A 25,358-nucleotide genomic window follows, 5' to 3' on the forward strand; every position below is an offset into this window, starting at 1 on the left:
CCACTGATCTAAACTGTTGAACTAATTGATTTCACAATTCTCTTCTCTCCAGTTGTCTTTGTGGCTACAACATCATTATATTAACACATTTAATACAAAGGTAATTTCAGTACTTGGCATGAAAAGGAAGGAGGATAAAGAATAGAAAGCAGTAGTAATAAAAACGAATTAAGTACTAAAACATGGAAGAACTTGGAAACATTACACTAACTGAAATAAGCCAGTCACAAAAGACCAAATACTGCACATTTCCATTTATATGAAATGTTCAGATTAAGCAAAATAGATTACTGGTTACTGAGGTATAGAATTGGAGGTAGATAAGAATGACTGCTCATGATTATAGAGTTTCTTTTAGGGGATGATTGAAAATGCTCTAAAATGCGTTGATAGGTATACAAACTCTTCAAATATACTAAAAATCAAAGAACCATACAGTTTAAATGGGTGAATTGTATGGTACATGAATTATATCTCAGCAAAGCTGTTAGAAAGCAGTAGTATACAATTCAGAACTAGTTTGCATTACTAACTGATTTAAAACTGATGCAGAAATCCCTTTGCCTTTACCTTTTTTTTCCCCCCCTCAGGAGTTTCACTGAAATTTCCAAGGGAAAGGGAAATTTCCACCCTCCTAAAGATACATACATAAAATAAAAAATCTAGCTTAACTCCAATAATTAGAAGGACAAAAACTGATGAGAATTGTGAAAATGAGTCACTGCATCTCCTAACGTAGTTTTTTCAAAGTATATAGAAATACTCATATAAAACAAGAGTAAAGGGCAAATATATAGATGTATATATATTAACTACACCAATATGCCTAACTTACTTAAGTCAACTGGAGGAAAGTGAGAGCCTGAATATTGTAAAGTATTAATAAAATGTTTATGTACATAAATCCAGCACAGACTTTTATTTCTGTCATCAAGGAGGACTAGACATATAAAAAACAAGAATCTTCCTCTGATGAAAAATGAAAAAAAGAAAAAAACGTAAGGGAGGGAAGGAGGTAGAGAGGGGGAAAAAGAAAAATAAGTATTTAAATGCTGGATAATATTTTCACATTTTAAAAAATGTCTTATTTATTGTTCTTATTTATTGTTCTATTTCCATATAACAAGTATTTAACTATCTTATTTATTGTTCTATTTCCATATAACAAGTATTTAACATTTGTTAGATGACTGATATTAAATAACACACAAAGAAAGTACATATGTAACAGTTATTAAAATACTAGGTGAAAAAAAAGTACCACTTACCTGGTAATAAAATTTTATCTGTCTCACCAAAATGGATAGATTATGAATTCTAAGTGAAGCATCATTGTTGACTTTTTTATTTACTCTCTGATTCTCCAATTTAGGATTACTGTAAGAAATTTTTTAAAAAATACTTTACTAAAATTACAATAAGCCATATCAATCAACTTATTCAGAAGTTAAATGACAAAACCTAATCACATAAATACTTTTTTTTAATTTATTTTTATTTCTCTCCGCTTCCCTCCTGCCCCAATTGTCTGTTCTCTGTGTCCATTCACTGTGTGTTCTTCTGTGTCCACTTTGATTCTTATCAGCAGCACTGGGAATCTGTGTCTCTTTTTTGTTGTATCATCTTGCTCCGTCAGCTCTCTGTGCGTGCTGTGCCATTCCTGGGCAAGCTGAACTTTCTTTCACGTGGGGCAGCTCTCCTTAGCGGGCACACTCCTTGCGCATGGGGCTCCCCTATGCTGGGGACACTCCTGCACGGCAGGGCACTCCTTGCGCTCATCAGCACTGCACATGGGCCAGCTCCACACAGGTCAAGGAGGCCCTAGGTTTGAACCGCGGACCTCCCATGTGGTAGGCAGATGCCCTATCTGTTGAGCCAAGTCTGCTTCCCACATAAAATACTTTTTTTTTCTTTAAACAGATTGTTTATTCAACTGGACTAAGAGAGATGATCCTAAAGGAGCTATGATTACTTTGACATGTATTCTGTGCTTCTAATTAATATAAATGGATCTGATATTCTTAAGGCAGTGGCAAAATGAATTTGAAATCTAAGTCAGATGTTCTTCATTCCCATTCTCTCTCTCCTCATTCCTGGGAAAAATAACCATTTATCTTCTTTGAAAATATGTGGTACCCCAAATAAATCCCAAAATATGAGCTAATAATCAAGAAATGTATCCTCACTGGGTAATGTAATGGGAAGTATATTTGGGTAGGCAATGCTGCAGGGAAATTAAAGAATGAGAAGGATGGTACAGGCTAATACTTTTATCTTGGGTAAATTTTGTAGATTCAATGAAAATAAAGGGCTGATTCTGTGAAGCATACACTGAAGAAGAAATCTAGTTAAGCCATTTAAGACAGAAATTCAAATAAAAGTGGTGGTACCACATAAGCAGGTCCTAGGTTCCTAATAACATCAAAGGGACCAGGCTTGAGAAAGATCATGCCAAATGAAATCATAAGCATTAAATCAGGATTCCCTAGCCAAAGGCTGAGTCCAGAAGTAATACTAGAAAGCAGGAACCTAAGAAGCTTCTGAGACAGAGTACTATTCTAAGATTATAGAATTTAGATGCAGGTACCTCCACACAAAAATGGAGAGAAGTAAAGAAACCGATACCTATGTACAAGGGAATAGGAGCTGAATAGAAATCTCTCAACTCTTAATCCTTTTTTATACAGTATATTGCATTCTTAATACCTTCACTTCCTTCCCTAGACAATTTATGGGCTATATAGTTTTATTTTAGCAATTCTCAAACTTTTAGGTCTCAAGACACCTTTAAACTCTTAAAAAATTATTGATGGCTCCAAACAACTTTTGTTTTTGTGTGCTATATCACTATTTACACTATTAGAAACCAAAACTGAAAAAATTTCAAAGTTATTCATTAATTCATTAAAAAAAGAGCCATTACATGTTAACAAATACTTATTATGAAAAATAACTTTTCCAAAACAAGAAATTTCGTGAAAAAAGTGCCACTGTTCGACTGTCTTTGCAAATTTCTTTAAAGTCTGGCTTACTGAAAAATAAAATAAATGAGTTGATTCTTATCTTTGCTTATTCATCAAATTGTTATTTATGTTGTTTTGGTTCAAACACATGAAGAAATTGCAGGCTTATGTAGATATATAGTTGGAAAAGGGAGAACACAGTGGATGCCCTGAAAAGATCTCAGAATGGACCTCACTCAGATTCTCAAAACACACTTGGAGAACCATGGCTTTATTTCAACCATTTTCTTGCCAACACTTGATCCTTTTGTCTTTTAACCATACCCACACTACCAATCCCCAACTTGGATCAGTTCAACCTTCTATAAAGAGACCACTTACAGCCCTAGGTAAGAAACTAATACAATCAAAGTAGGCTAAAATATCAAGAAAGTAGTAGCTAGACTCTCTTGAGACTTGCCCTCTTGCAATAAAGAACTAGAAAACTAGACAAAACATATGAAATTGTTTTCAGACTTTGGAGAGTAGGCAATGCAAGACTGCAAACCCTACCTAGGTTCTCTGTAGTGAGCAGTGAGCCATTTTCCAGAATGAGGCATGGGGAGAGTTTGCCAGGGAGAGCTCAGAAGGGACAAAGTTTTGAGGTTGAAGAAACTGAGGTGACTGCCATTTTCACAAAGAATAGGAGAGAAGAAAACTATACTGACAAAAAGCTCCAAAACTCTGTCCTTAGGACCTTGGCTACCTAAGTATTTTTTACATGTGCATATGTATCCTCCAACTCCTCAAGGCTAAGCAGAGAACAAGTAGAGGGGACCTATAAGCTGATCAATTCCCAAGCTCACAAACCACAGTAAGAAATCTGAGTTACAACCATCCAGAGTGACGGAGAAACCTTGATGACCACCTAGAGCATTTAGCAGAGATCTCACAAAATTCATATCTTAGAAGTAGAACTAAATAGCAGTAGAGTAAAAGTATTCCAGAACCTCCCTACAAAATTTTAAATCAAGACTTGAAAGGACCAAGCTGATTGTAGGTAATTTGACAAGAGTGCCAAAACAAAAACATGATTCAGACACTTCACAACTGAATAATCCCAATATCCAGCATCCAATAAAAATTCTTAGGTATGCAAAGAATCAGTTTTCTGATTTCCTTTCATTCTTTGTCCACATTTTCCTTTAAGCTCTTCGAGCATATTTAGGACGATTTTTTAAAAAGTTTTTCTCTGGTATGTCCCAGATCTAGTCCTTTTCATTGATGGTTATCAAAGCTTTAATATTGTCCTGAAGGTCAACCACCACACCATGGAGCCTAGAGTGCCTACAACTGAAAGCAGGAGGATTGCATCCAGTATCCATGTGGAATCTAAGCCCCCACTTGACATAGATGTGCAATAGACACAACCAATCCAATGTCCACAGAGAAAATGTGGCATTGATATGGGAAGGGTGGCCATGGTGGCTGCTGGGTGCGGGGAATGGGAGAAAAAGATGAGATGGGGAGGCGTTTTGGGGACTTGGAGTTGTCCTGGGTGGTGCTTCACGGACAACTACAGGACATTGTAGATACCCCCAGGGCCCACTGGATGGAACGTGGGAGTGTGTGGGCTATGATGTGGACCACTGACTATGGGGTGCAGCGATGCCCAGAGATGTACTTACCAGGTGCAATGGATGTGTCATGATGATGGGAGAGAGTGTTGTTGTGGGGGGAGTGGGGAGTGGGGGCGGTGGGGTTGAATGGGACTTCATATTTTTTGAATGTAATATTTTTTTAAAAAATGAATTAAAAAAAAAAAAATTGTCCTGAGTCATCACTTCGTGTTTCTTTGTATGTTTTGTGACCTTTATTAAAACCTGGACATTTTTATATTTTAATGTGTTTTTGCTAGAATTAAGACTTTGAGACATCTGTTCCTTAGCCCTGTATCTAGCTAGTAGTATGATAGGGCTTTCCTTGAATGCCAGAAGCTAACCAAAAAAAAAGGAAAAAGAAAGAAAACACCTTTCTCTGTCTTTGCAGATTGACCACTGCAGGTGCTCTCCATCAGGACTTAACCATACAATGAATTTAGAAAATAGCTCTAGGCAAAAGCATAGGGGCCTCCTTGATCCTTTCTGCATATGCATCATGTCTTGGGTATATGTGTGTGACCCTGATAACTCTTCCATTCATGCAGTTCCCTATGTCCCCTCCCTACAAGGAAACAGTTTCATAATGGTCCCGGGCACCGCACCCTATGCCCTAAAGTCAACAATCCTTTGCCCCAGGGGACATGGCTTACCTGGTGGCCCACTATGTCCTATAGGAAAGCTCTGCAAACTGCTTTCTACACATGGCGCAAGTTCTGGGATGGCCAGACCCTCAGGCCACCACAAAACCAAGCACGCCAGACAACTATGTGCACAAGGGTTACTCTGCTCCCTCCGAAACTGGGACCAGGTATTCTCACTGGGAGAATGGACTGACTCCACCCAGCCAGCGAGGGGATGGCTGACTCTGAACACATCCAGGGTGCCATGAGATCTTACTACTTTTAAGTGGCCTTTTACTTGATTTGGCACTCGCCCTGCTACTGCAATATTTTAACTCTTTTCTGGAGCTCTTTGACAGATATTTCTGCCAGTTCTTGCTGGTTGTTTGTAGTTTCTGTGGGGAGACAGAACCCTAAAGTGTCTCATTCTGCCATCACGAATGGGGGCAAAGCTTTCTACATCCTTTGATATGTCCCATCATTCTTTAAGCACTTTCTTGATTTCTGACACAAGATGTTTCACCTTGTTTTTTTCTTTCCATGCTCAAGATCTGAAATAGCCATTTCTCCTTTTTTTTGGTGGAGAATATTTTGAAGCCAAGAGCAGAGTCCTAAGTATACTTATAGCTGTTGAGGTGTTGCTATTCCCAGGCCCTCTTAATGGATACATATAGAGGTATATATCTGTGTTTACATATTGAAAACCGTGAGTTCACATCAATACTTCTAATCTCAATCCAACCACAGAATTCATTTTAGGTTCTTCCTTTCCAAATCTGTAATTCCCTTCTCTGAAACTGAGAAGCTTTCTTTCCATTATCTCTTATATATTTACTTATTTGACCAATTCCCTGTATAACCAAATCTGCTATCACTATCACATCCTCACCAATTCTTCACCCTACATGAAAGCCCTCTTCAGCCTTCTCTGACACTCCAAGCCAGGCCAATCCTATGCAGGACATTCTCCTCACTCCTTCATGCTAACGTCCCACAAAGGGTCATGGCATTCTCTTCATCTGTCTCGACTTGCAACACCGAATGCCTGGCTTCCCCAGACCCTGGAAGGATGCCCTCTGCACCCTGCTTGTGCTATTACTCTCTAAACCTGACCACTCTCCCCAACACATGGTTCCCCTCCTCAGGCTTTGACTCTCCACATCAGGGCACCTCTCTCCCAGACATCCTTCTAAACCCAGGTGTATTCTTATACTCCTACCTCAGACTGCCCCCTCCTTATGGATACCCTCCCTCAATCAGATCAGGCTTCAACATCCCCTGGGTAGATGCGCTCCACACTCAGGAGTCAGGCTGATGCCCCACACCAGCCATGGTACACTCCTTTGTGTTGGCCTCTTCACACTGCTTCAACTCCAAAACACCATGCTGTAAAGCTCTATAAGGATACCCTCTAATACCCAACTCTGATTCACCATGCCCCACCTGCCCTCAGCAGGAAGGCCTTTTGTTCTGCACTACTCTATGGTTTTAGGACAAACTGTTCTGAAAATGTACGTAAACAAGAAGAACACCATTCTCTTAAAAAAACAAACTTGAAAACAGGACACAGAAATGTAAATAAAGTAACAATCACTCATATTACCACCCAGAATTAAGTATTGTTAACAAAATTAGAATATTATCTGCATAACTAAAGCCTTTTTTAACCACCACCTAATCCCTTCCTCTAGTCCTATAATTATGAGTGTCTTTGGAAAATATGTGATTTTTAATATACATAAATGGTATGAAGATATACAAACCATTCTATAACATGCTTTTTTAACACAACACATTTCTTAAGCTATATCCATACTGATAGATATAGTTCCAGGGCATTGATTTTAGTTATAATATATTATCTACTCACCTACCGATACTTAGGTTGTCCCTAAATTTTCATTATTATACACACTGCTGCAATGTTGACATGTTTTTAAATGTTTCCTTGTATATATATATATACACATTCCTTTTTTTGTTCTGAAGGAAAGAGAAGCACTGTTGAGGCATAAAGTATATGCACTTTCATTTTTTACCTATTTACACTCCAATCAAAAGTCCATTTTCTCACAACCTTTTAACATTTTATATTATTGAAGTGCTATCAACAACTGCATTTCTCCTTTGTAATTGACAACTCTAATTACAATAGTAATGATAAAAATGTTTTCATGTTTATTGATGATTTTAATCTCCTCTTCTATGAAGTCTATATTCACTTGCCTTGAACTGTACTTTTTTTTTTTACTAAACTACTAATTTTGTCTTAACAGTATTTTTTAAGGTTACTAATTTTTATTTATGGAATATATTTTTTCACTATGTTTCTTGTCTATTTATTTGCTTTGCTTTAAAAATTTGCTTTCTGTTTCTTATTTAAGAATGCTTTCCTCCTAATATAATGTAGTCTCCTAGATTACAGTCAAATAATTTAAAAGATTGCTTTTTTTAAAAGCCCATTTAGGTCTTTAATACATCTATAATTTAGTTCTGTAAATAAGATAAGGTTTCCTTTTCTATATGAACAGCTAATAACAATTTATTGAGTGCTCTCTTTTCCCCACTAAGACTTTCATCACTTTATGTACCTATTATACATAGGTCTGCCTGTTTCTGAGCTCTCCTTTATGTTTTACTGATCTATTTATATATCCCTATGCCAACAAGACCATCTTACCTCCCATAGATGTATAAGTCTTGATATTTGGTAGGGCAAGTCTCTTTGACTCAATTCTTTTTGAACTTCATTTTAACTATTTGTGGTTCTTGACTATTATTAGGATCAGCTTGTCATATTCTCTATAAACAAAAACAAATACCTCCTATGATTTTATTGGAATTGCACTCAATCTATAAATTTATTAAGGGAGAACTGACAATTTACAATATTGAATCTTCCCACTGATGAGCATGGCATGTCTCTCCATTCATTCAACTCTTCTTCAAAACCACTTCTTAATTTTTCTCAGGAAGACTTTTTTTTTTTTTAAGGATTTATTTATTTATTTCTCTCCTCTTCCCCCCCTGCCCCAGTTGTCTGTTTTCTGTGTCCATTTGCTGTGTGTTCTTCTTTGTCTGCTTCTGTTGTCAGCGGCACAGGAATCTGTCTTTCTTTTTGTTGTGTCATCTTGTGGTGTCAGCTCTCCGTGTGGGTGACGCCATTCTTAGGCAGGCTACACTTTCGCACTAGGCGGCTCTCCTTACAGGGCGCACTCCTTGTGTGTGGGGCTCCCCTACGCGGGGGACACCCCTGCGTGGCATGGCACTCCTTGCGCGCATCAGCACTGCACATGGGCCAGCTCCACACAGGTCAAGGAGGACGGGGTTTGAACCGCGGACCTCCATGTGGTAGATGGACGCCCTAACCACTGGGCCAAGTCAGCTCCCCTCAGGAAGACTTTTTGTTAGATTTAGTTCAAGGTGTTTTTGCTGTTAGAGTGAATGCAATATTTTTTTAACAAATCAATTTTATTGGTACATATTAATAAAGCATAAATCCATCCAAAGTGTACAATCAATGGTACTGATATAATCACATAGTTGTGCATTCATCACTTCAATTATTATTACAGCCTTTTCATCATTCCAATAATAATAGACAAAAAAAAAGCACCTCTCAATCTTTCTATGCTTCCCCTGCAGTACATGTTATTCTGTTTCTGTTTCTCATTCATTTGTAGTTATATCTTTTAAAAAGTCAAATATAAACAATGTTACCATATTCATATTTCACATGAGGCTTCACTGTTATATGGTCCCACGTTACATTTTTTAGCTTTTCTTGTAGTAATATACATGTCCTTAGACCTTCCCTTTCAACCACTGTTATACCCATATACTAGCTCTGCTAGTTATGAACACTATAATGTGAAGCCATCTGGTCCTGGGCTTTTCATCTTTGGGAGGTTTTTGATGACTGTTTCAATATCTACTTGTGATTGGTTTAGTGAGGTCTTCTACTCTAGGGTCAGAGTAGGTTGTTCGTGTTTTAGGAATTTGTCCATCTCATTCTATATTGTCCTCTTATGATCTCTCATTTCCACAGGGTCTCAAGTACTGCTCCCCTTCCCATTTCTTATTTTACTTATTTGCATCTTCTCTCTTTTTTTGTCAGTTTAGCTAAGGGTTTGTCAATTTTGTTGATATTCTCAAAGAACCATTTGGTTTTGTTGATTCTATTGTTTTCAATTTCATTTATTTATGTTCTTATCTTTACTATTTATTTCATTTGGTTTGGTTTCAGATTAATTTGCTATTCTTTTTCTAGCTCTTCCACGTGTGCAGTTAGGTCTTCAATTTTAGCTCTTTCTTCGTCTTTAATGTAAGCACTGAGGAATATAAATTTTCCTCTCAACACTTCCTTAGCAGTGTACCATAGGTTTTTTGTTTTGTTTTTTAAAGATTTATTTTATTTATTTCTCCCCACTTCCTCATTGTTTACACTTGATATGTCTGTTTGTCTTCTTTGCTCCTTTAGGAGGCACTGGGAACTGAATCTGGGACCTCTGGTGTGGGAGTGAGGTGTTCAATGCTTAAGTCACCTACGTTCCCTGCTCTGTTGTGTCTCTCATCATGTTTTTCTTCTTGTGTCTCTTGTTGCATCATCTTTTGGTGTCAGTTTGCTATGCCTACACATCACACCAGCTTACTGTCATCTTTAGGAGGCACAGGGAACTGAATCACGGATCTCCCATGTGGTAGGCAGGAGCACAATCGCTTGAGCCACATGTGCTTCCTGTCCCATAAGTTTTGATATGTTGTGTTCTCATTTTCATTCATATCAAGATATTAACTGAATTCTCCTAAAATTTCTTCTTTGACTACTGATTATTTAGAAGTGTTTTATGAATTTTATTTACAACTTTTTCCTTTTTCCATTCATTATTGATTTCCATCTGCATTCCATTATTATCAGAGCAAGTGTTTTGTATCATTTCAATCTTTTTAAATGTATTAAGACCTGTCTTGGGACCCAACATATGGTTTATCCTACAGAAGGATCCATGAACGCTTGAAAAGAATGTATATCCTGCTGTTTTGGGGTATAGTGCTCTATAAATGTCTCTTAGGTGTTGTTCACTTATCATACTATTCAAGCTCTCTGTTTCTTTATTGATCCTCTGTCCAGATGTTCTATCCAATACAGAGAGGTGTACTGAAAGTCTCCACTAGAGACATCTATTTTCCCTTCAGTTTTGCCAGTGTGAACCTCATGTATCATGGAGTACCCAGGTTAGGTATACAACTATTATAATTATTTCCTCTTGGTGAAGTGCCCCTTTTAATATATAATGACCTTAATCCCTTAAAAAGTTTTACACTTAAAATCTATTCTGCCTGATATTAGTATTTCTACTCCAGATCTTTTTTGTTTACTATTTATATGGAATATCTTTTCACTTTCAATCTGGTTGTATTCTTATGTCTGAGGTGAGTCTCTTGTAGACAACATATAGATGGCTTGTATTTTTTATACATTCTATCAGTCTATATCATTTAATTGAAGAGTTCAAGGCCTTAACATCCAATGTTATTACTTTAAAGGCTTTACTTACATTGTTCATTTCATCCTTTGGCTTTCCATTGTCATATCTTATGTCTTTTTACCCTTTAATTTACCTTATTAATTCCTAATAATCTTCATTTCTACACTTTTCAACAAATCTCTCACCCTTGTTTTTTCCTTTTAGACTGGAACACTCTCTTTGGTAACTCTTTTAACTCTGGTCTTTTGGTAACATAATCTCTGTAGATTTTCTTGTTTATCTGTAGAGACTTTAAACTCACCCTCATTTGTGAAGGACAGTTTTGCCTGATACACAATTCGTGGCTGGCAGTTTTCCTCTTTCAATATCAATCCTCTATCTCTGAGATTTGTTATAGCAGTTTGATATGGTTTATGAATTCCAAAAATAGATATTAGATTATGTTTGTAAACTGGTCTTTTCCTCTGGGTATATTAGATTATATTGGATTCATAGGTTTCACTTTTACTTGATTAAATAATGATTAAGGCTTTGATTGGGCCACATCAGTAGGATATTGCATCCTTGCCCACTTGGTGGGCGGGACTTACAAAGAAACCACACTGCAAAGAAAAGAGGTTAGAGTTTTGATCTTGCAGCCTGAAAGTAAGCAGAGAAGCAGATACATGAAAAGGCTCCGTAAGACATGGCAGAGGCCCCAGGAAAATAGACAAGCCTCTCACCTGATAGTTCACAGCTGGCCTTATGGAGAGAGTTGAGCAGCTGAGCCCAGAGAGAAATAATCCCCGGGAGAAAGACAAGACTTTTCCCAGCCTGTGGCTAAGATTAGAAGAAGCTAGGACCATAGAGCCTTGGGGGAAGGAGAAAGACTGAACCCTTGCAGACATCTCCTGCCATCTTGCATCAACATGTAGTTAACAGATTAAGGGTGAGAAAGTACCTCTTATGGTAACTTGAACTGGACTCTTTAGGGCCTTGTGACTGTAAGCTTCTAATCCAAATAAATACCCTTCATAAAAACCAACTGATTTCTGGTATTTTGCATCAGCACCCCTTTGGCTGACTAATACACTGGTCATTGTGAATAGAAGGTGTTTCAAGCAGGTCTATTCAGATTCAATCTGTTTGGGGCACATCGTCCTTCTTGGATATTGGTATTTATGTCTTTCATTAAAGGCTGGGATGTTTTAGCTCATTATTTCCTCAAATATTCTTTTTCTCCCCTCCCTCTCCCCCCAGCCCTGCTGTTTTTTGCTGTCTGTGTCCATTGGCTATGTGATCTTCTGTATCTATTTCCCTTTTTTATCTTCTCATTTTTCTCTTCTAGGATTCACCAGAATTCAATCCTGGGGACCTCTGATATGGAGAGAAGTTCCCTGTTAACTTGCATCACCTCAGTTTCTGGTTTCTGTTGCGCCTTGCCTTGACTCTCCCCTTCATCTCTCTTTTGTTGTGTCCTCATCTTGCTGCCTGACACTTGTGTGGGCACTGGCTCATTGTGCAGGCATTGGCTCACCACACAGGCACTCAGCTCACTGCATGGGCAGTCAGCTCACCATGCAGGCACTCATGTGGGAACTCAGCTCACTGCACAGGCACAAGCTTGCCATATGGGCATGCTTTTTTTTTTTTAACCAGGAGGCCTGAGGGATCAAACCCAGCTCCTCCCATATGGTAGGTGGAAGACTTAATCACTTGAACCATATCTGCTTCCCTCAAATATTCTTTCTGCCCCTTTTCCATTCTCTTGTCCTTCTGAGACACTTATAATGCATATATTTGTGCATTTGGTGCTGTCATTCAATTCCCAGTGACCCTGTTCCATTTTTCTATTATTTATTCTTTCTGTTCACCTGTCTTCAAAGTTCAGATGTTCTGTCCTCAAAACCACTAATTCTGTCTTTAATCAACTAAAGTCTGTTGTTAAATGCCTCTGACATATTTTTAATCTCATCCATTTTGTCTTTCATCCCCATAAGCTCTGTTACTTTTCTTTGCATGCTATCAAATTGTTCTTTATGTTCACCTAGTATCTCCTTAATATTCTTTATGTCTTTAGTCACATTTTCAGTTCTTTGACTTGATTTAAGAGATTTATATGATTATCACTGATTAGTTGTCTTAAATCCTGTATCTTGTCAGGATATTTTGTTTGTTCCTTTGGTGGGGCCATCTCCTCCTGTTTCCTAGTATGGCTTGTAATTTTTTGCTGATATCCAGGCATCTGAATATGCTTGTGAATTTACTCTGATGGTCAGTTTCTCTTACCTAGTTTTTTGTTTTTTTCTTCACAGCTCTTCTTTGATTTTTGGTTCAGCTTATTCTGAATCTTTAAAATTTTCCAGCTGAAGTTATCAAAACTGGGTCAGGGAGGGAATCACTAATGGAGGAAAACTTTTCTCCCAGGAATTGGGCTAAAAAGACCTAAAAGCAGTTCTTCTCCTTGCAATTTCCTGGTTTCCCAACAGATGGCACTCATCCACCAATCTCTCCAGGGAGGTGTTTCTTTCAACCTCCACTTTCCCATGTTTCTCATCTGACCAGAGCTGAGATTCAAAGTGGGCTTTGCTGCCTGAATTCACTGAAGAAGAACCACCCTCTGCCTGCTGAAACCCCTCCCTCTTCCTTTGTAACAACTGTCAGGGAAGAAGACATTTGTTTCCCTCTCAGTCAGCTGCAGTGAGCCAGGGGTTTTATCAAAGCTTAATGTCTTGGGGGTGGGGCAATAGGACTCTTCTCAGCTGCTGTGAGGGTTTAGTAACTCACATTTGTTGTTTCATGTTTTTCATCTCTCTGTCCCTCACCCTCCTAGGGGTTGTGCAGCATGGTCCTGGTGCTTGGACACATTTTGGCACTTTCCCCATTGTTTCTGTAAAAGAGTTGAGCCCTGCTTGTCTACTCTGACACCATTTATACAGAACTCACCCAATAATTTTAAATATTATATTTACTAATAGGTTATTGCTGGTGTAAGAATATCCATTTTTATGTACTGCTCTTATCTTTAGCAACCATATTAAAATTTCTTATTAGTTCTAATAGGTTGGTTATTGGTATTCTTTGAGGTCTTCTTGATTAACAGTTTAAAGTTTTCCCATATTGATAAGTATCTCACTCATTAGAGCTTAGCCTTTACCACTAACACAACTTACTAAAACATTTATCATTTCCTGCTGACCTCTAAGCTATACCAGACTCCCATAGACACATGGTTCTATTTTTACACTTTCTTTGTTCTAATAATCCATTTGTCTATTCCTGTATCATAAAACCTTTTCCTATTAGTATACTTTTATTATAAATTTGATTCTATTAGGGCAAGCCACCCTCCTTAGTTGTTTTTATTTTCTAAACCATCTTGGTTATTAGTCTTACATACTGCTCTTCTCTATGAATTTTAGGGTATTTCTAAAGTTATATGAAAAACCCTGTTGGGATTTAATGGGATTTTATTAATAATTTAATGATAACTGACATTAATTTCCATCAATAAAAATTTTACATTTCCTAACAAAGGTCTTAATTTCCATCAATAAAAATTTTACATTTCCTAACAAAGGTCTTATACATTTAAGATTTTTTTTTCTTACTCAGGTTTTTGTTCCATTTAACTGTCTACTTCATCACTGGTGGTGTATAATAGGAAAACTGTAGAGTTTTTGTATATTAAAGTATGCAAACAACTTTCAAAACTCAAGCTTGATTTAGTCAAGTTATTATTGGGAAGAAAAGTATAATTACAATTTTAGATGAGAGCAAGAAAAACTCTGGTAACAAAAATGTTAGGAATACCTACAGTTACATAAATTTCATTTGTAAAGGAAATTTGCAACAACATTAAGACTTAGAAAAGATTTTAGAGATTATCTAGTTTTTCCATAAATCAGAAAATTGGATTCCAAACAAGTAACTTGCCCAGGATTCTCCAGTTCTTTCCTTTGTTCTCTTTCAGACTTTTCTCTTAGAGGGTCATTGAGGAAAACAAAAAAAAGACATATAGAAAAAAGTTTCAGCAATGTTATCTATAAACACTGTCTTACTGTACTGTTTGAGCATATTCCTAATTGTTTTCAAAATGACCAATCAAATAAAAAATTGAAAAAATACCTGTATAGACATTTTCCTAAAAAAACAAATAAAAATGCAAAAAAAAAAAAAACCCACATGAAAAAAATGTTCAACATCACTGGCTATTAGGGAAATGCAAATCAAAGCTACAATGAGATATCATTTCTCACTAACTAAAATGGTCACTATTAACAAAAGAGAAAACTACAAGGGTTGGAGAGATTGTGGAGAGACAGGAACATTTTTTCACTGTTGATGGGAATGTAGAATTGTACAGCTACTGTGGAATTCTGTTTATCAGTTCCTAAGGAAGTTAGATATAGATCTACTATATGATCCAGTAATACCACTACTAGGTATATACCCAGAAGAACTGAGAGCAGTGTCACAAACAGACATCAGCACACCAATGTTCATAGCAACATTATCCACAATTGCCAAAAGATGAAAATAACCCAAGTGTCCATCAACTGACTAATGGATAAACTATGTGGTATATACACATGATGGAATATTAGGCAGCTGCAGGAAGAAATGAAGTCTTGAAGCACATGACAATGTGGACATATTTGGAGGACATTACACTGAGTGAAGCAAGCCAGGCACAAAAGGACAAAGAGCGTATGACTTTGCCATTATGAACTAAATATAATGAGCAAACTTATGGAGTTAATAGCTAGAATATAAATCACCAGAGAAAAGAATGTGGTTAGAGAATGGAAAGCTGAGGTTTAATATGTGTAGAATTGATAAAAAGTTTTTTGTAATTGTTTGGAAAGGAACAGAAATGGTGAAAGCTCATCATAGGATTTGTAATTAGTAGTGCTAACACATAGGGATGATAATGGTTTTTTAGTTATTTCCCTTTCTCTCTTTTTTTAGAGTAATGAAAATGCTCTAATATTGAATGAAGTGATAAATGTGCAAGTTGGTGATTACACTAAATGCTATTGATTGTACACTTCAGATAAATTATATGGTTTAAGAACAAAAAAAAGTAATAGGGTGGGTTGGGGGGAAAATGCACCAAATGTAAAATACAGGCTATAGTTAGTAATATTTTGATGACGTTCTTTCATAATTTGTTACAAAGGCTTCATGATAATACAAGGTATTTGCAGTAGGGTGATGCATGGGAGCCCTGTATGATTTTATGCATGTTTGATTTGTAAGTTCACAACTTTTACAATACACTTATTGTTTATGCATGTATGAATGATATATTTCAATATATTGTTTAAAAAATGTATTTTAAAAAGTGAATAATCAAATAAAACACAATTAATACCCCTCCTTCCCCCAGTTCATTGCAGTGATTATTTACTATAAACCTGGGTATTTAAATCTGACAATTAAGTATTTAGGAAAGATTTCAATATTACTCCTGGAAATATAAATAAATTTTAAAAAACGGTACATAATTGTAGTGTAAGTTTATTATTACACTATTTAATACACTATTTGGATTATATGTTGGGATGTACCATGTTCTAATAAACATGTGAATTCATTTTCCACTTTAAAAAAATTAAAAAAACTATAATGTAAGTATTATCTTTGTCCTTGATGCAGTGATATTATTAAGTTTCTTTGTATTCTTTAAAGATTGTTATTTTTGGGAAGCGGCTGTGGCTCAAGCAATTGAACTCCCATTTTCCCCATGGAGGACCTGGGTTTGATCCCCAGGACCTCCTGGTAAAAAAAGATAAAATGTGTCCCAGACCTGCATGGAGAGGTGCAGGCCCATGCAGCAAAGTGACGCACCAAAAAGACAATGATGCAACCAGATAGAAAAAAATAAATAAGATATTCTAAAAATAAAGCTTTAAACTTTCTTTTTAAATTTTATGTCCAACATTCCTCACATGGTATCTCAAAATTTATTCATTCACCATGGAGGTCTGCAGTCACCTTTGCATAAAGCTCTTTTAATAATTATCAAGTTATCAGAATTAGAATTTTGGTTTGCTCATAATCTTTTTAAAACTCTTTGTTAAAAAAATTATAATTAAGACTGCATTTCACAATTAAGGCTATTTGAATATAAAAAGAGAACTGTTTAGTTTTTACAAGCTAAAAATATTAGATGAAATTATTTTATAAATCTGGAAAAATTGAAACATGCAATCTATATATTCTGGAGAACGCATTTCAAAATATTGAAGCAAAAGAATTTCAACCCCTAAATTTAAACTTATATTCAAAGGGGTCTTAAAGATAGTGGGATGAAACCTTTCTGCATCCCTTTATTAAATGATGGTCTTTGTAGGCCTCTTTGCTATGACTACATGAATTTGATAGTATTTCTATGATCTGGTAGACTCATCAGGAAATCCAATAGAACAGAGGAGTTCTTTTGTAGAACAGGGTAATTCCTAGGGACCCAATGTCACTAGCTTGTATCTAATCTATACTGTTCCTATTTAAAAGTTATGTTAGTATACAAACCATACTGGAAATTTACTACTTCTTTAGTATTACTAGATATTATATCATAACCTATTATCCTAAACTTTCTGGACTTGGAGAAAGAGATAACTTCTAAGCACTCTAGACATGGATCTAGAGAGCAATAAACTTTCAATTGGAAGGCTTGGGTTTCTCACATGATACATGCCTAATTGGAGTTTGGGTCATACAGACATATGTTAGGATAATAGGTTAACAGACTCTTTTACCCCAAGGATGTGATCTCCTTATGTAAGAAGGTCTTTCCTCAGGTCAAACTGCCTAAAAAGTCCTGAGCTCTTCCCCACCGAAAAAAAAAAATAGGTTTACTAAAAATTATACCAGTGAAAAAGACCTAGATAATTAGTATCTTCCAAAAACAAGTAAATTTTTAAGAAAAGGAAATGTAATAATGGCACACTACCTGTTTCTGCAGTGAATATTTATACAGTTTTAATAATGTAGATATTGATTGCTGATTTGATTGACAATATGAAAACTATATTAGAAGAAGAGGGTAAGAAGAAATGGGAGGGTGGGGGCGCATATAAAAAAGCTAAATTCTCACCTACCATATCAGGAAGTCAATAAATAATGTCTAAAAGGGATAAATGAAGAAATACCAAGGTAGGCACATTATCATGATATATGGGGCTAAATAACAGAAGAAACTGCTTAAAAAAAAAAAAAACAACTTACAAGTTCTCAGTCTAGGGAACAGAACTGGGAGGGAAGGACAGGAGAAAGGACTATTATTTTACAGTAAGAAACTTTTGATATTAACTAATCATTTTAACCATGTAAAACAATTTTTAAAGAGGAAAAACACCTACCAAATTTTTTTTATTTAGTCAGTTTTGTTTAGTCCTAGAGAAAAATATTAGTAATTGCGCCTGACTAGGGAGTCAAACTCTTAAAACATTTGTGAGACTAAGCGTGTACATAAGAAAATAAACAATATAAAAAATTTCTTCTTTAAAAAGAATGTATTCCATGTAAAAACAGAAAGCATTCCCTTTTCTTTGTGTATTTTAAGTTTTTTTTTAACAATAAAATTCACAATATGGTAATTTAAACTAGCTAGGTATAATATAGCTTTTCTTAAAAATTATTGTAGCCTATGAAATATTCAAATTCTGCCTTTCATTCATGCTTAATACTGAAGATTATTAGAAAGATTAATTCAGAGGAAGACTGGGGGAAAGTGATCACAAATTCAGAATAGACAGAACCATAATTAATCAAATTTTGATTTTCGAAAAGATATAATTTTCAAAAGCATATCTTTTTTTTTAAAAGAAAATATTTTGGGAAAGGTCTTTTTCTAAATTAAAAGATGAGCTTTTAAATGACACACCTGACACATGAAATACAAGCAGGTACCTTTCTACTCATACATAGCTACTTCCAAGGAAACATATCTCACAACAATGATATCCTCTTATATAAGATGAAAAATAAAAATGCCTTAGTGGCAAATACCCAAAGCAGTATAGTTCAAATCTGTCCAGCCAGAAGTTAAATTCAACATGGCAGTAAGAGTGCCTCAAGTAATTTCACATTTATAAATAACCTACTGATGACAAGTTGTATTAATTTCACTTAAAAAGTAGGGAAAGAGATAAAGCAAAGAAAAATTAGCAATATTGGAAAAATATTTAAGATTTGGTCCTCAAATAGCCAAGGATATATCTTTATTTATTCATTGACTAATATCTATAAGAAACAGAAATCTGATAGTTTTAATGGCTTTATGTTCTTCCACCCAGACTAAAAACCTGTTATGAGTCCTCTTATACCATCTGTTCAGTATTGATGTTTAACAACCACATGTGCTCCTGTTTTTTATTATGCTACTCTAGTTTTATGCAGTGTTTTGTTCTTGTTGTTGTTTTACTTTTTGAGATATTCTGTATGGTAACATATATTGCATGTCACTACGAAATATTTTAAATAAATGGTTTACATATCTATTTTGTACAACATTGTGATTATACTAAAAGCCATTGATTATATACACTTTGGAAAGAATAAAAACAGCAGCTGTGTACAGTGAGGGAAGCATACAGAGACTGAGAGGTGAGAAATTTTGTCCGTTTTTTATTATTATTATTGAAATAATGAAAACGCTCTAATAATGACCAAAGTGATGAACACACAACTTTGTGATTATAGCAAATTCCACCAATTGTACACTTTGGATCAATATTTATCAATAAAACTTATTCGTTAAATTAAATAAAAAGATGTGCTTTAGAAGCCATTCCTAGATGAAATATTTCTCATAATAACTAGTCAGGAATTTAGAGTGTTCAATTCAATAATTAGCTGTTTCTTTAAATTATTTACATATGTCATTTTTGTTGACTACATGCCTTTCCAGTTATAGCAAAACTTAATATAGCAGATTCATTCAGGATCAGACACAAACTGACTTAAAAACAAAAAATAGACTACTCATCTCTGATGAGTTCTTTAAATTGGAGGTTACTAAGTAAGTATATTAGTTTTCTACTGAAGCTGTCACAAATTACCACAAATTTAGTGGCTTAAAACAATACAACTATATTGGTTTACATTTTGTAGGTGAGAAATCTTACATGGGTCTCACCTGAGCTAAAATCAAGGCATCTGCAGGACTGTACTGCTTTCTGAAGGCTCTAGGGAAAAATCCATTTCCTTGTTCATTCATTTGTTGGCAGAATTCAGTAGGACAGAGGTTCCCATTTCCTTGCTGTCTATAAACTGAAGGCTGGGCCCACCTTCTAGAGGCCACCACATTCCTTGGCTTATGGCTCCTTTCCTCCAGCTTCACACCCAGCAAAAGCAGGTCAAATACCTTTAATGCTTTGAATCTTCTACTTCTTCCATCATCCTCTCTCTGAACCTTTACCTTCTACTTCTACTTTTTTTTTTTAAGATTCATTTATTTTATTTCTCTTCCCCTCCCACCTCATTGTTTGCACTCACTGTTTGCTCTCTATTTGTTGTGTGCTCCCTGGGTCTGCTCATCTTTTTTATTTTTAAAGGAGGCACCCGGTAACTGAACCTAGGACCTCCTATGTGGGCCCAATCACTTCAGCCACCTCTGCTCCCTGCTTATTATGTCTCTCATTGTGTTTTCCTTGTTGTGTCTCTTCGCTGTATCATCTCATGGTATCATCTTGTTGCGTCAGCCCATCGCATCAACTTGCTGTCTTGCTCATCTTCTTTAGGAGGCAGCTCGAACTGAACCTGGAACCTCACATGTGGCAGGTGGGTGCCCAACTGCTTGAGCCACATCCGCTTCCTCTACTTCTACTTCTAAGGGCCCATTTGATTACATTAAACCCACACAAATAATCTATGATAATCTCCCTATTTTAAGGTCTGTAACCTTGATTACATTTACAGAGTTCATTTTGCCATATAACAATGTACACCAGTGTAACATTAGGGAGTAGGTCATTGACATCTCTGGCGGAGGCATTTTTCTAGCTATCACAGTAAGTATTGTTTCTAGAAGAAGAAAAAAGAATTTTCGAGAGCTTAAGAATAAAGGTATATGGGGAGCGGACATGGTTCAACTGATACAGCGTCCATCTACCATATGGAAGGTCCAGGGTTCAATACCCAGGGCCTCCTGACCAATGTGGTAAGCTGGCCAAGATGCAAAGCTGCACATTCAAGGAGTGCTGTGCCATGCAAGGGTGCCTCTGCGTAGGGGCAAGGAGTGCTGTGTCATGCAGGGATGCCCCAGCATAGGAGCAAGGACTGCACCCTGCAAGGAGAGCCACCCCTTATGAAAAAAGCGCAGCCCACCCAGGAGTGGAACCGTACCCATGGAGAGCTGACACAGCAAGATGCTGCAACAAAAAAGAGACGCAGTTTCCCAGTGCCACCAAGGGTGCAAGCAGACACAGAAGAAAACACAGCGAGTGGACACAGAGAACAGACAACGGGGGGGAATAAAATAAATCTTTAAAAAATAAAAAAGAATAAAGGTACAATTATTTGTACTCAATCTGTAATTCTGATCCTTTCCCAATTGGGGAAGATGACTGGAATTCAAGTGTGAATAAGAGTCCTTATTTATGGTGAGAACTTAGATGTGCTGTAATTTATATTTTGTAAATACAGTATTCACAAACTTTGAAAATTTATTCTAGTAATGTAAAAATTAGCTATTTATTCTCTAATTGCCCACTTTTCTATTTCAGTCCAAAATATTCATTTCTACCTTACTGGTATTCAAGAGATTATAGCTTTATAAGAAATCAGGAAGGAAGTTCCTTCTCAATTTTATTTACATTCACTCTACTCCATTCTATCCACCCTTTAGTATGGTCTAAATCTAGGCCTTAATCACAATTCAGAACTGCACAACCTCCAAATTTTCTAATTCTGATAGCCTCCTCTGACCTTAATCTCCTTTCCTTTCTATTCTCTCTCTCATTTTTAAACCTACACTTCATTCTCCAGTCTGTCTCCTCCTTATGATATTTGCTTTCCTCCCCACTTTAAATGCTCATACTCTAGTCATTTTAAACACAAACCTAAGAATCTCTAGTACATTTTAATCTCCCACCCCACATCTATTTATGAAAGCCTCAACTCCTAATAAACCCTATCGATCTTTTTGTCAGCTTCTGAGCACCTAAGCATTACTGGATAAACTACTCAACCATGCTGACTGGCTCCACAAATGTATAAGGTATCCCAATCTCAAGTAAGTCATCAACCCTGCGTGACAAAACTTGTAGTCTCTTTAACTGCCTTCGTCATGTCCTCCCAGAATTCATGCAAAATTTTTCCACTTTTGTCAAACATTCCAGTCTTTTAAATGCTGCTTTTCCCAGGATCTGTCCTTGACCTTCTCCTGTATTTTTTCTGACACCTGTGTCACCACCTCTATTACAAACTTAAAAGCTAATTCTAATTCTCATATCTCTATCTCTTTTCTAGACCTTTCTCTTAAGTTCCAGACCTGTCCATAGGACATTTCTCAATATTCACAGACATTCCAAATTGAATCATACCTTATTTTCTATTTCTCTTCCCTGAATCTTTCCTCCTTCTGTGTCTTACTGATTAAAAGCATGGCCATCAGGAAGTGGATTTGGCCCAATGGACAGGGTGTCTGCCTACCACATGGAAGGTCCAAGGTTCAAACCCAGGGCCTCCTGACCCATGTTATAAGCTGGCCCACGTGCAGTGCTGATGCACCAAGGAGTGCTGTGCCATGCAGGGGTGTCTCCGCGTAGGGGAGCCCCACGCACAAAGAGTGCACTCTGTAAGGAGAGCCGCCCAGCATGAAAAAAGTGTAGCCTGCCCAGGAATGGCACCGCACACATGGAGAGCTGACACAGCAAGATGATGCAACAAAACGAGACACAGATTCTGGGTGTCACTGATAAGAACACAAGCAGACACAAGAATACACAGTGAATAGACACAGAAAGCAGACAACTGGCGGGGGGGAGGGAAGAGAAAAAAATAAAAAATAAATCTTTAAAAAAAAAAAAAGCACAGCCATCCACTCTTTATCCAAGTAAAAAACTTGGTAGTTACCTAGATTCATCCTTCTCCTTCATCTTCCATCAAGTTACCTAGATTCATCCTTCTCCCTCATCTTCCATATCAATATGGTATGTGATCATTACTTCAAGGTTCTTATGATTCTTCAATATCACCTCTATTACATCACTGTTATCTTAGTTCTGTCATTATTTTATAGCTTGGCACTTAAACCAATATTTCTAAAATGCACATCATATTGGTTTAAGTTCCTTCTGAAGTTCTGCAGTAGTCCTATATTGCTTTTAAATCTTTTAAAGAATCAAAATTATCAAAGATATTTGAGGACATGTCCATAGACATCTTAGGAGTCAATAGGCCCAGTCTGAGCTTAAGAAACTAGTCTTAGTCTATGAAAAAATCTTTCAACTGTGATTTATCACCAATAGTCATTAATCACACAAAAAAAATTGTCATTATCTCTAGGGGGGAAAACTTAGATTATTGAGATGATAATACAAAAATTAAAATTCTAAAAGTACTCACAGATCTCCCAAGGGAATCTGTGGACACAGTTTGAGAAACACTACAGGAAAAATCCAACCTCCTTAGCACAGTGCAATGGCTAGGCAAATGTGTCAACTCGGCCAGCTAATGATGCCCAGTTGTTTGGTCAAGTAAGCACTGGGCTAATTGTAATACAATATAACTTCATGGGCTTTAATCATCAGTGAGTTTATTGTATACATGGCTGATTATATCTATAATTAATTGAGGAGATTGCCATCAACATGAGTGAGGTATCATCCAATCTGCTGAAGGCCTTAAAAGGATAAGTGATTTCAGCATTCAAAGAGAATCCCCATCTCTACTTCAGATAGACAGCATTTCCTGGGGAATTCAACGAGGACCTTCATCTGAGTCCCTGGCTTGTAGCCTGCCCTAAGGAATTTGGACTTGTGCATCCGCACCGTTGTATGAGACAAGTTTATAAAATCACATACTATTAACAGATATCCCTGTTGGTTGTATTTCCCTAGAGAACCCTGACTAATAATAATACACGGTGTATTAAAGGCCTAAAATGATCTGCGTCCTTTCCCACTCCAACCACCTCAAATTCATTTCCTATATGCAAGAAGCATACAATCTATGCTTTAGCCACCCAAAACACTCTGCAGTTCCCTGATTCCAACATTTTTACTCACATTGTCATGCCTTTTTTAATGTTTTGCTTAAAATGTCCTTCCTCCCACCCTGCCACCATCTAAGATTCCTACTCCCCCCAATTATTCCTCATCAACTTTCATGTTCCAGCTCAAATGTTATCTCCTCCAAGAAGACTTTCCTCCACATAATCTTTCCTTCTTTGTGCAAACACTATATCAAGAACATAATTACACTATATAGCACATATCTCACACTGTAACTCATTTACATGTTTGTCCCCCTTACTGGGACAGGGGAAGCAGGGGAAAACCATACCTTATTCAGCTTCATATCCCCAGCACCTTGCAGAGAGTTTGGCATACCATGAGTACTAGAAACTATTCACAGAATGAACTGATCTTTCAATGAACCATCTAATATCCCTCTCACTGAAGAGATCCCCGCAAGAGGGGTCATCTCTGCTCTGGGGCCCACTGTGCCTCTCTTCAGGCCACGTCCCCTCACTGGACTAGGAGTCCACAGAAACAATGGGACATGCCCACATTCCTCCCTTCTAGATGACACTCCAGCTACCTAGGACTCTGGAATTTCTTGCCCAAACACCCCTAATCCAGTTTCAGGGACAGCACAGGCCTCTTCCCTAGGTCTGTCCTCCTTAAGGGGAACAAAGCTATAGATGTGTGTATACCCTTGGGCCAAGGAAGAGCTGTTTGGGAGAGGGAGCACTAGAGCTTGGACCTTGGGCATGCATGCTGGGAGGGATGTCCACAGACAGAGCCAGGAATGGGGGAATAAGAGGGTTGGACTCTAACATATTCTGGAGTCAAACTGTGAGTTTATGAAATCTAAATTTCATAAATTCTAAATTTGAACCTTACCTTTTAGGCGTTAAGAAAATATTTATCCAGATAAAAGGCCAGAATGTATTAATGATTTGTTGGCCTGGTTTATAATTTACTTTTTAGCAGACTGTGTAAATAAATGTTTGCCATGGACCCCACAAATGTTGAGGGTAGGGCTCTTCCCATTCAGAATAAAGTTGATGAATTTCATCAGCCTAGCTTTATTAATTACTGAGTTGTCAAAACAGAGCTAATGTGGCATAGGAATAAAATCAGAAATAAAGAGAATAGTACAGTTGTTTACTAATTTCAATAACTGGTTAAATAATATATTAAGTGACAGATTTAGTACTTAAACCTAACTCTCAAGTCCACATTTTTTCCCTCTATACCATACTGTCTCCTGAGAAGCAGTTAGTTTATTATTGACTAAACTGAATATTAGACAGTCTTACTATTTTTTCCCTCCCCCTCCCCACCCTGCTATTTTTCCTGTCTGTGTCCATTCACTGTGTGATCTTCTGTACCTACCTCTCTTTTTGTCTTCTCTTCTCATTTTCTCTCTTCTAGGATTCACCAGGATTCAAGCCTGGGGACATCTTATACGGACAGAGATTCTCTA

At 36.8% G+C, this 25,358-nt stretch overlaps 1 protein-coding gene across 10 annotated transcripts in view; it reads right to left on the reverse strand.

Moving 5' to 3' along the window:
• CCDC88A (coiled-coil domain containing 88A) overlaps positions 1 to 25,358 on the reverse strand; it is a 157,663-nt gene that overhangs the window by 123,018 nt on the left and 9,287 nt on the right. For all 10 annotated transcript variants that reach the window (XM_058278592.2, XM_058278590.2, XM_058278589.2 and 7 more), the window contains exon 3: positions 1,269 to 1,377. In XM_058278592.2, the coding sequence (XP_058134575.1) occupies positions 1,269 to 1,377 (109 nt within the window). The remainder of the gene's footprint in view (positions 1 to 1,268; positions 1,378 to 25,358) is intronic.

Source organism: Dasypus novemcinctus, chromosome 17 (genome assembly GCF_030445035.2).
Source record: "Dasypus novemcinctus isolate mDasNov1 chromosome 17, mDasNov1.1.hap2, whole genome shotgun sequence".
In the NCBI taxonomy this organism is placed as follows: Eukaryota; Metazoa; Chordata; class Mammalia; order Cingulata; family Dasypodidae; genus Dasypus; species Dasypus novemcinctus.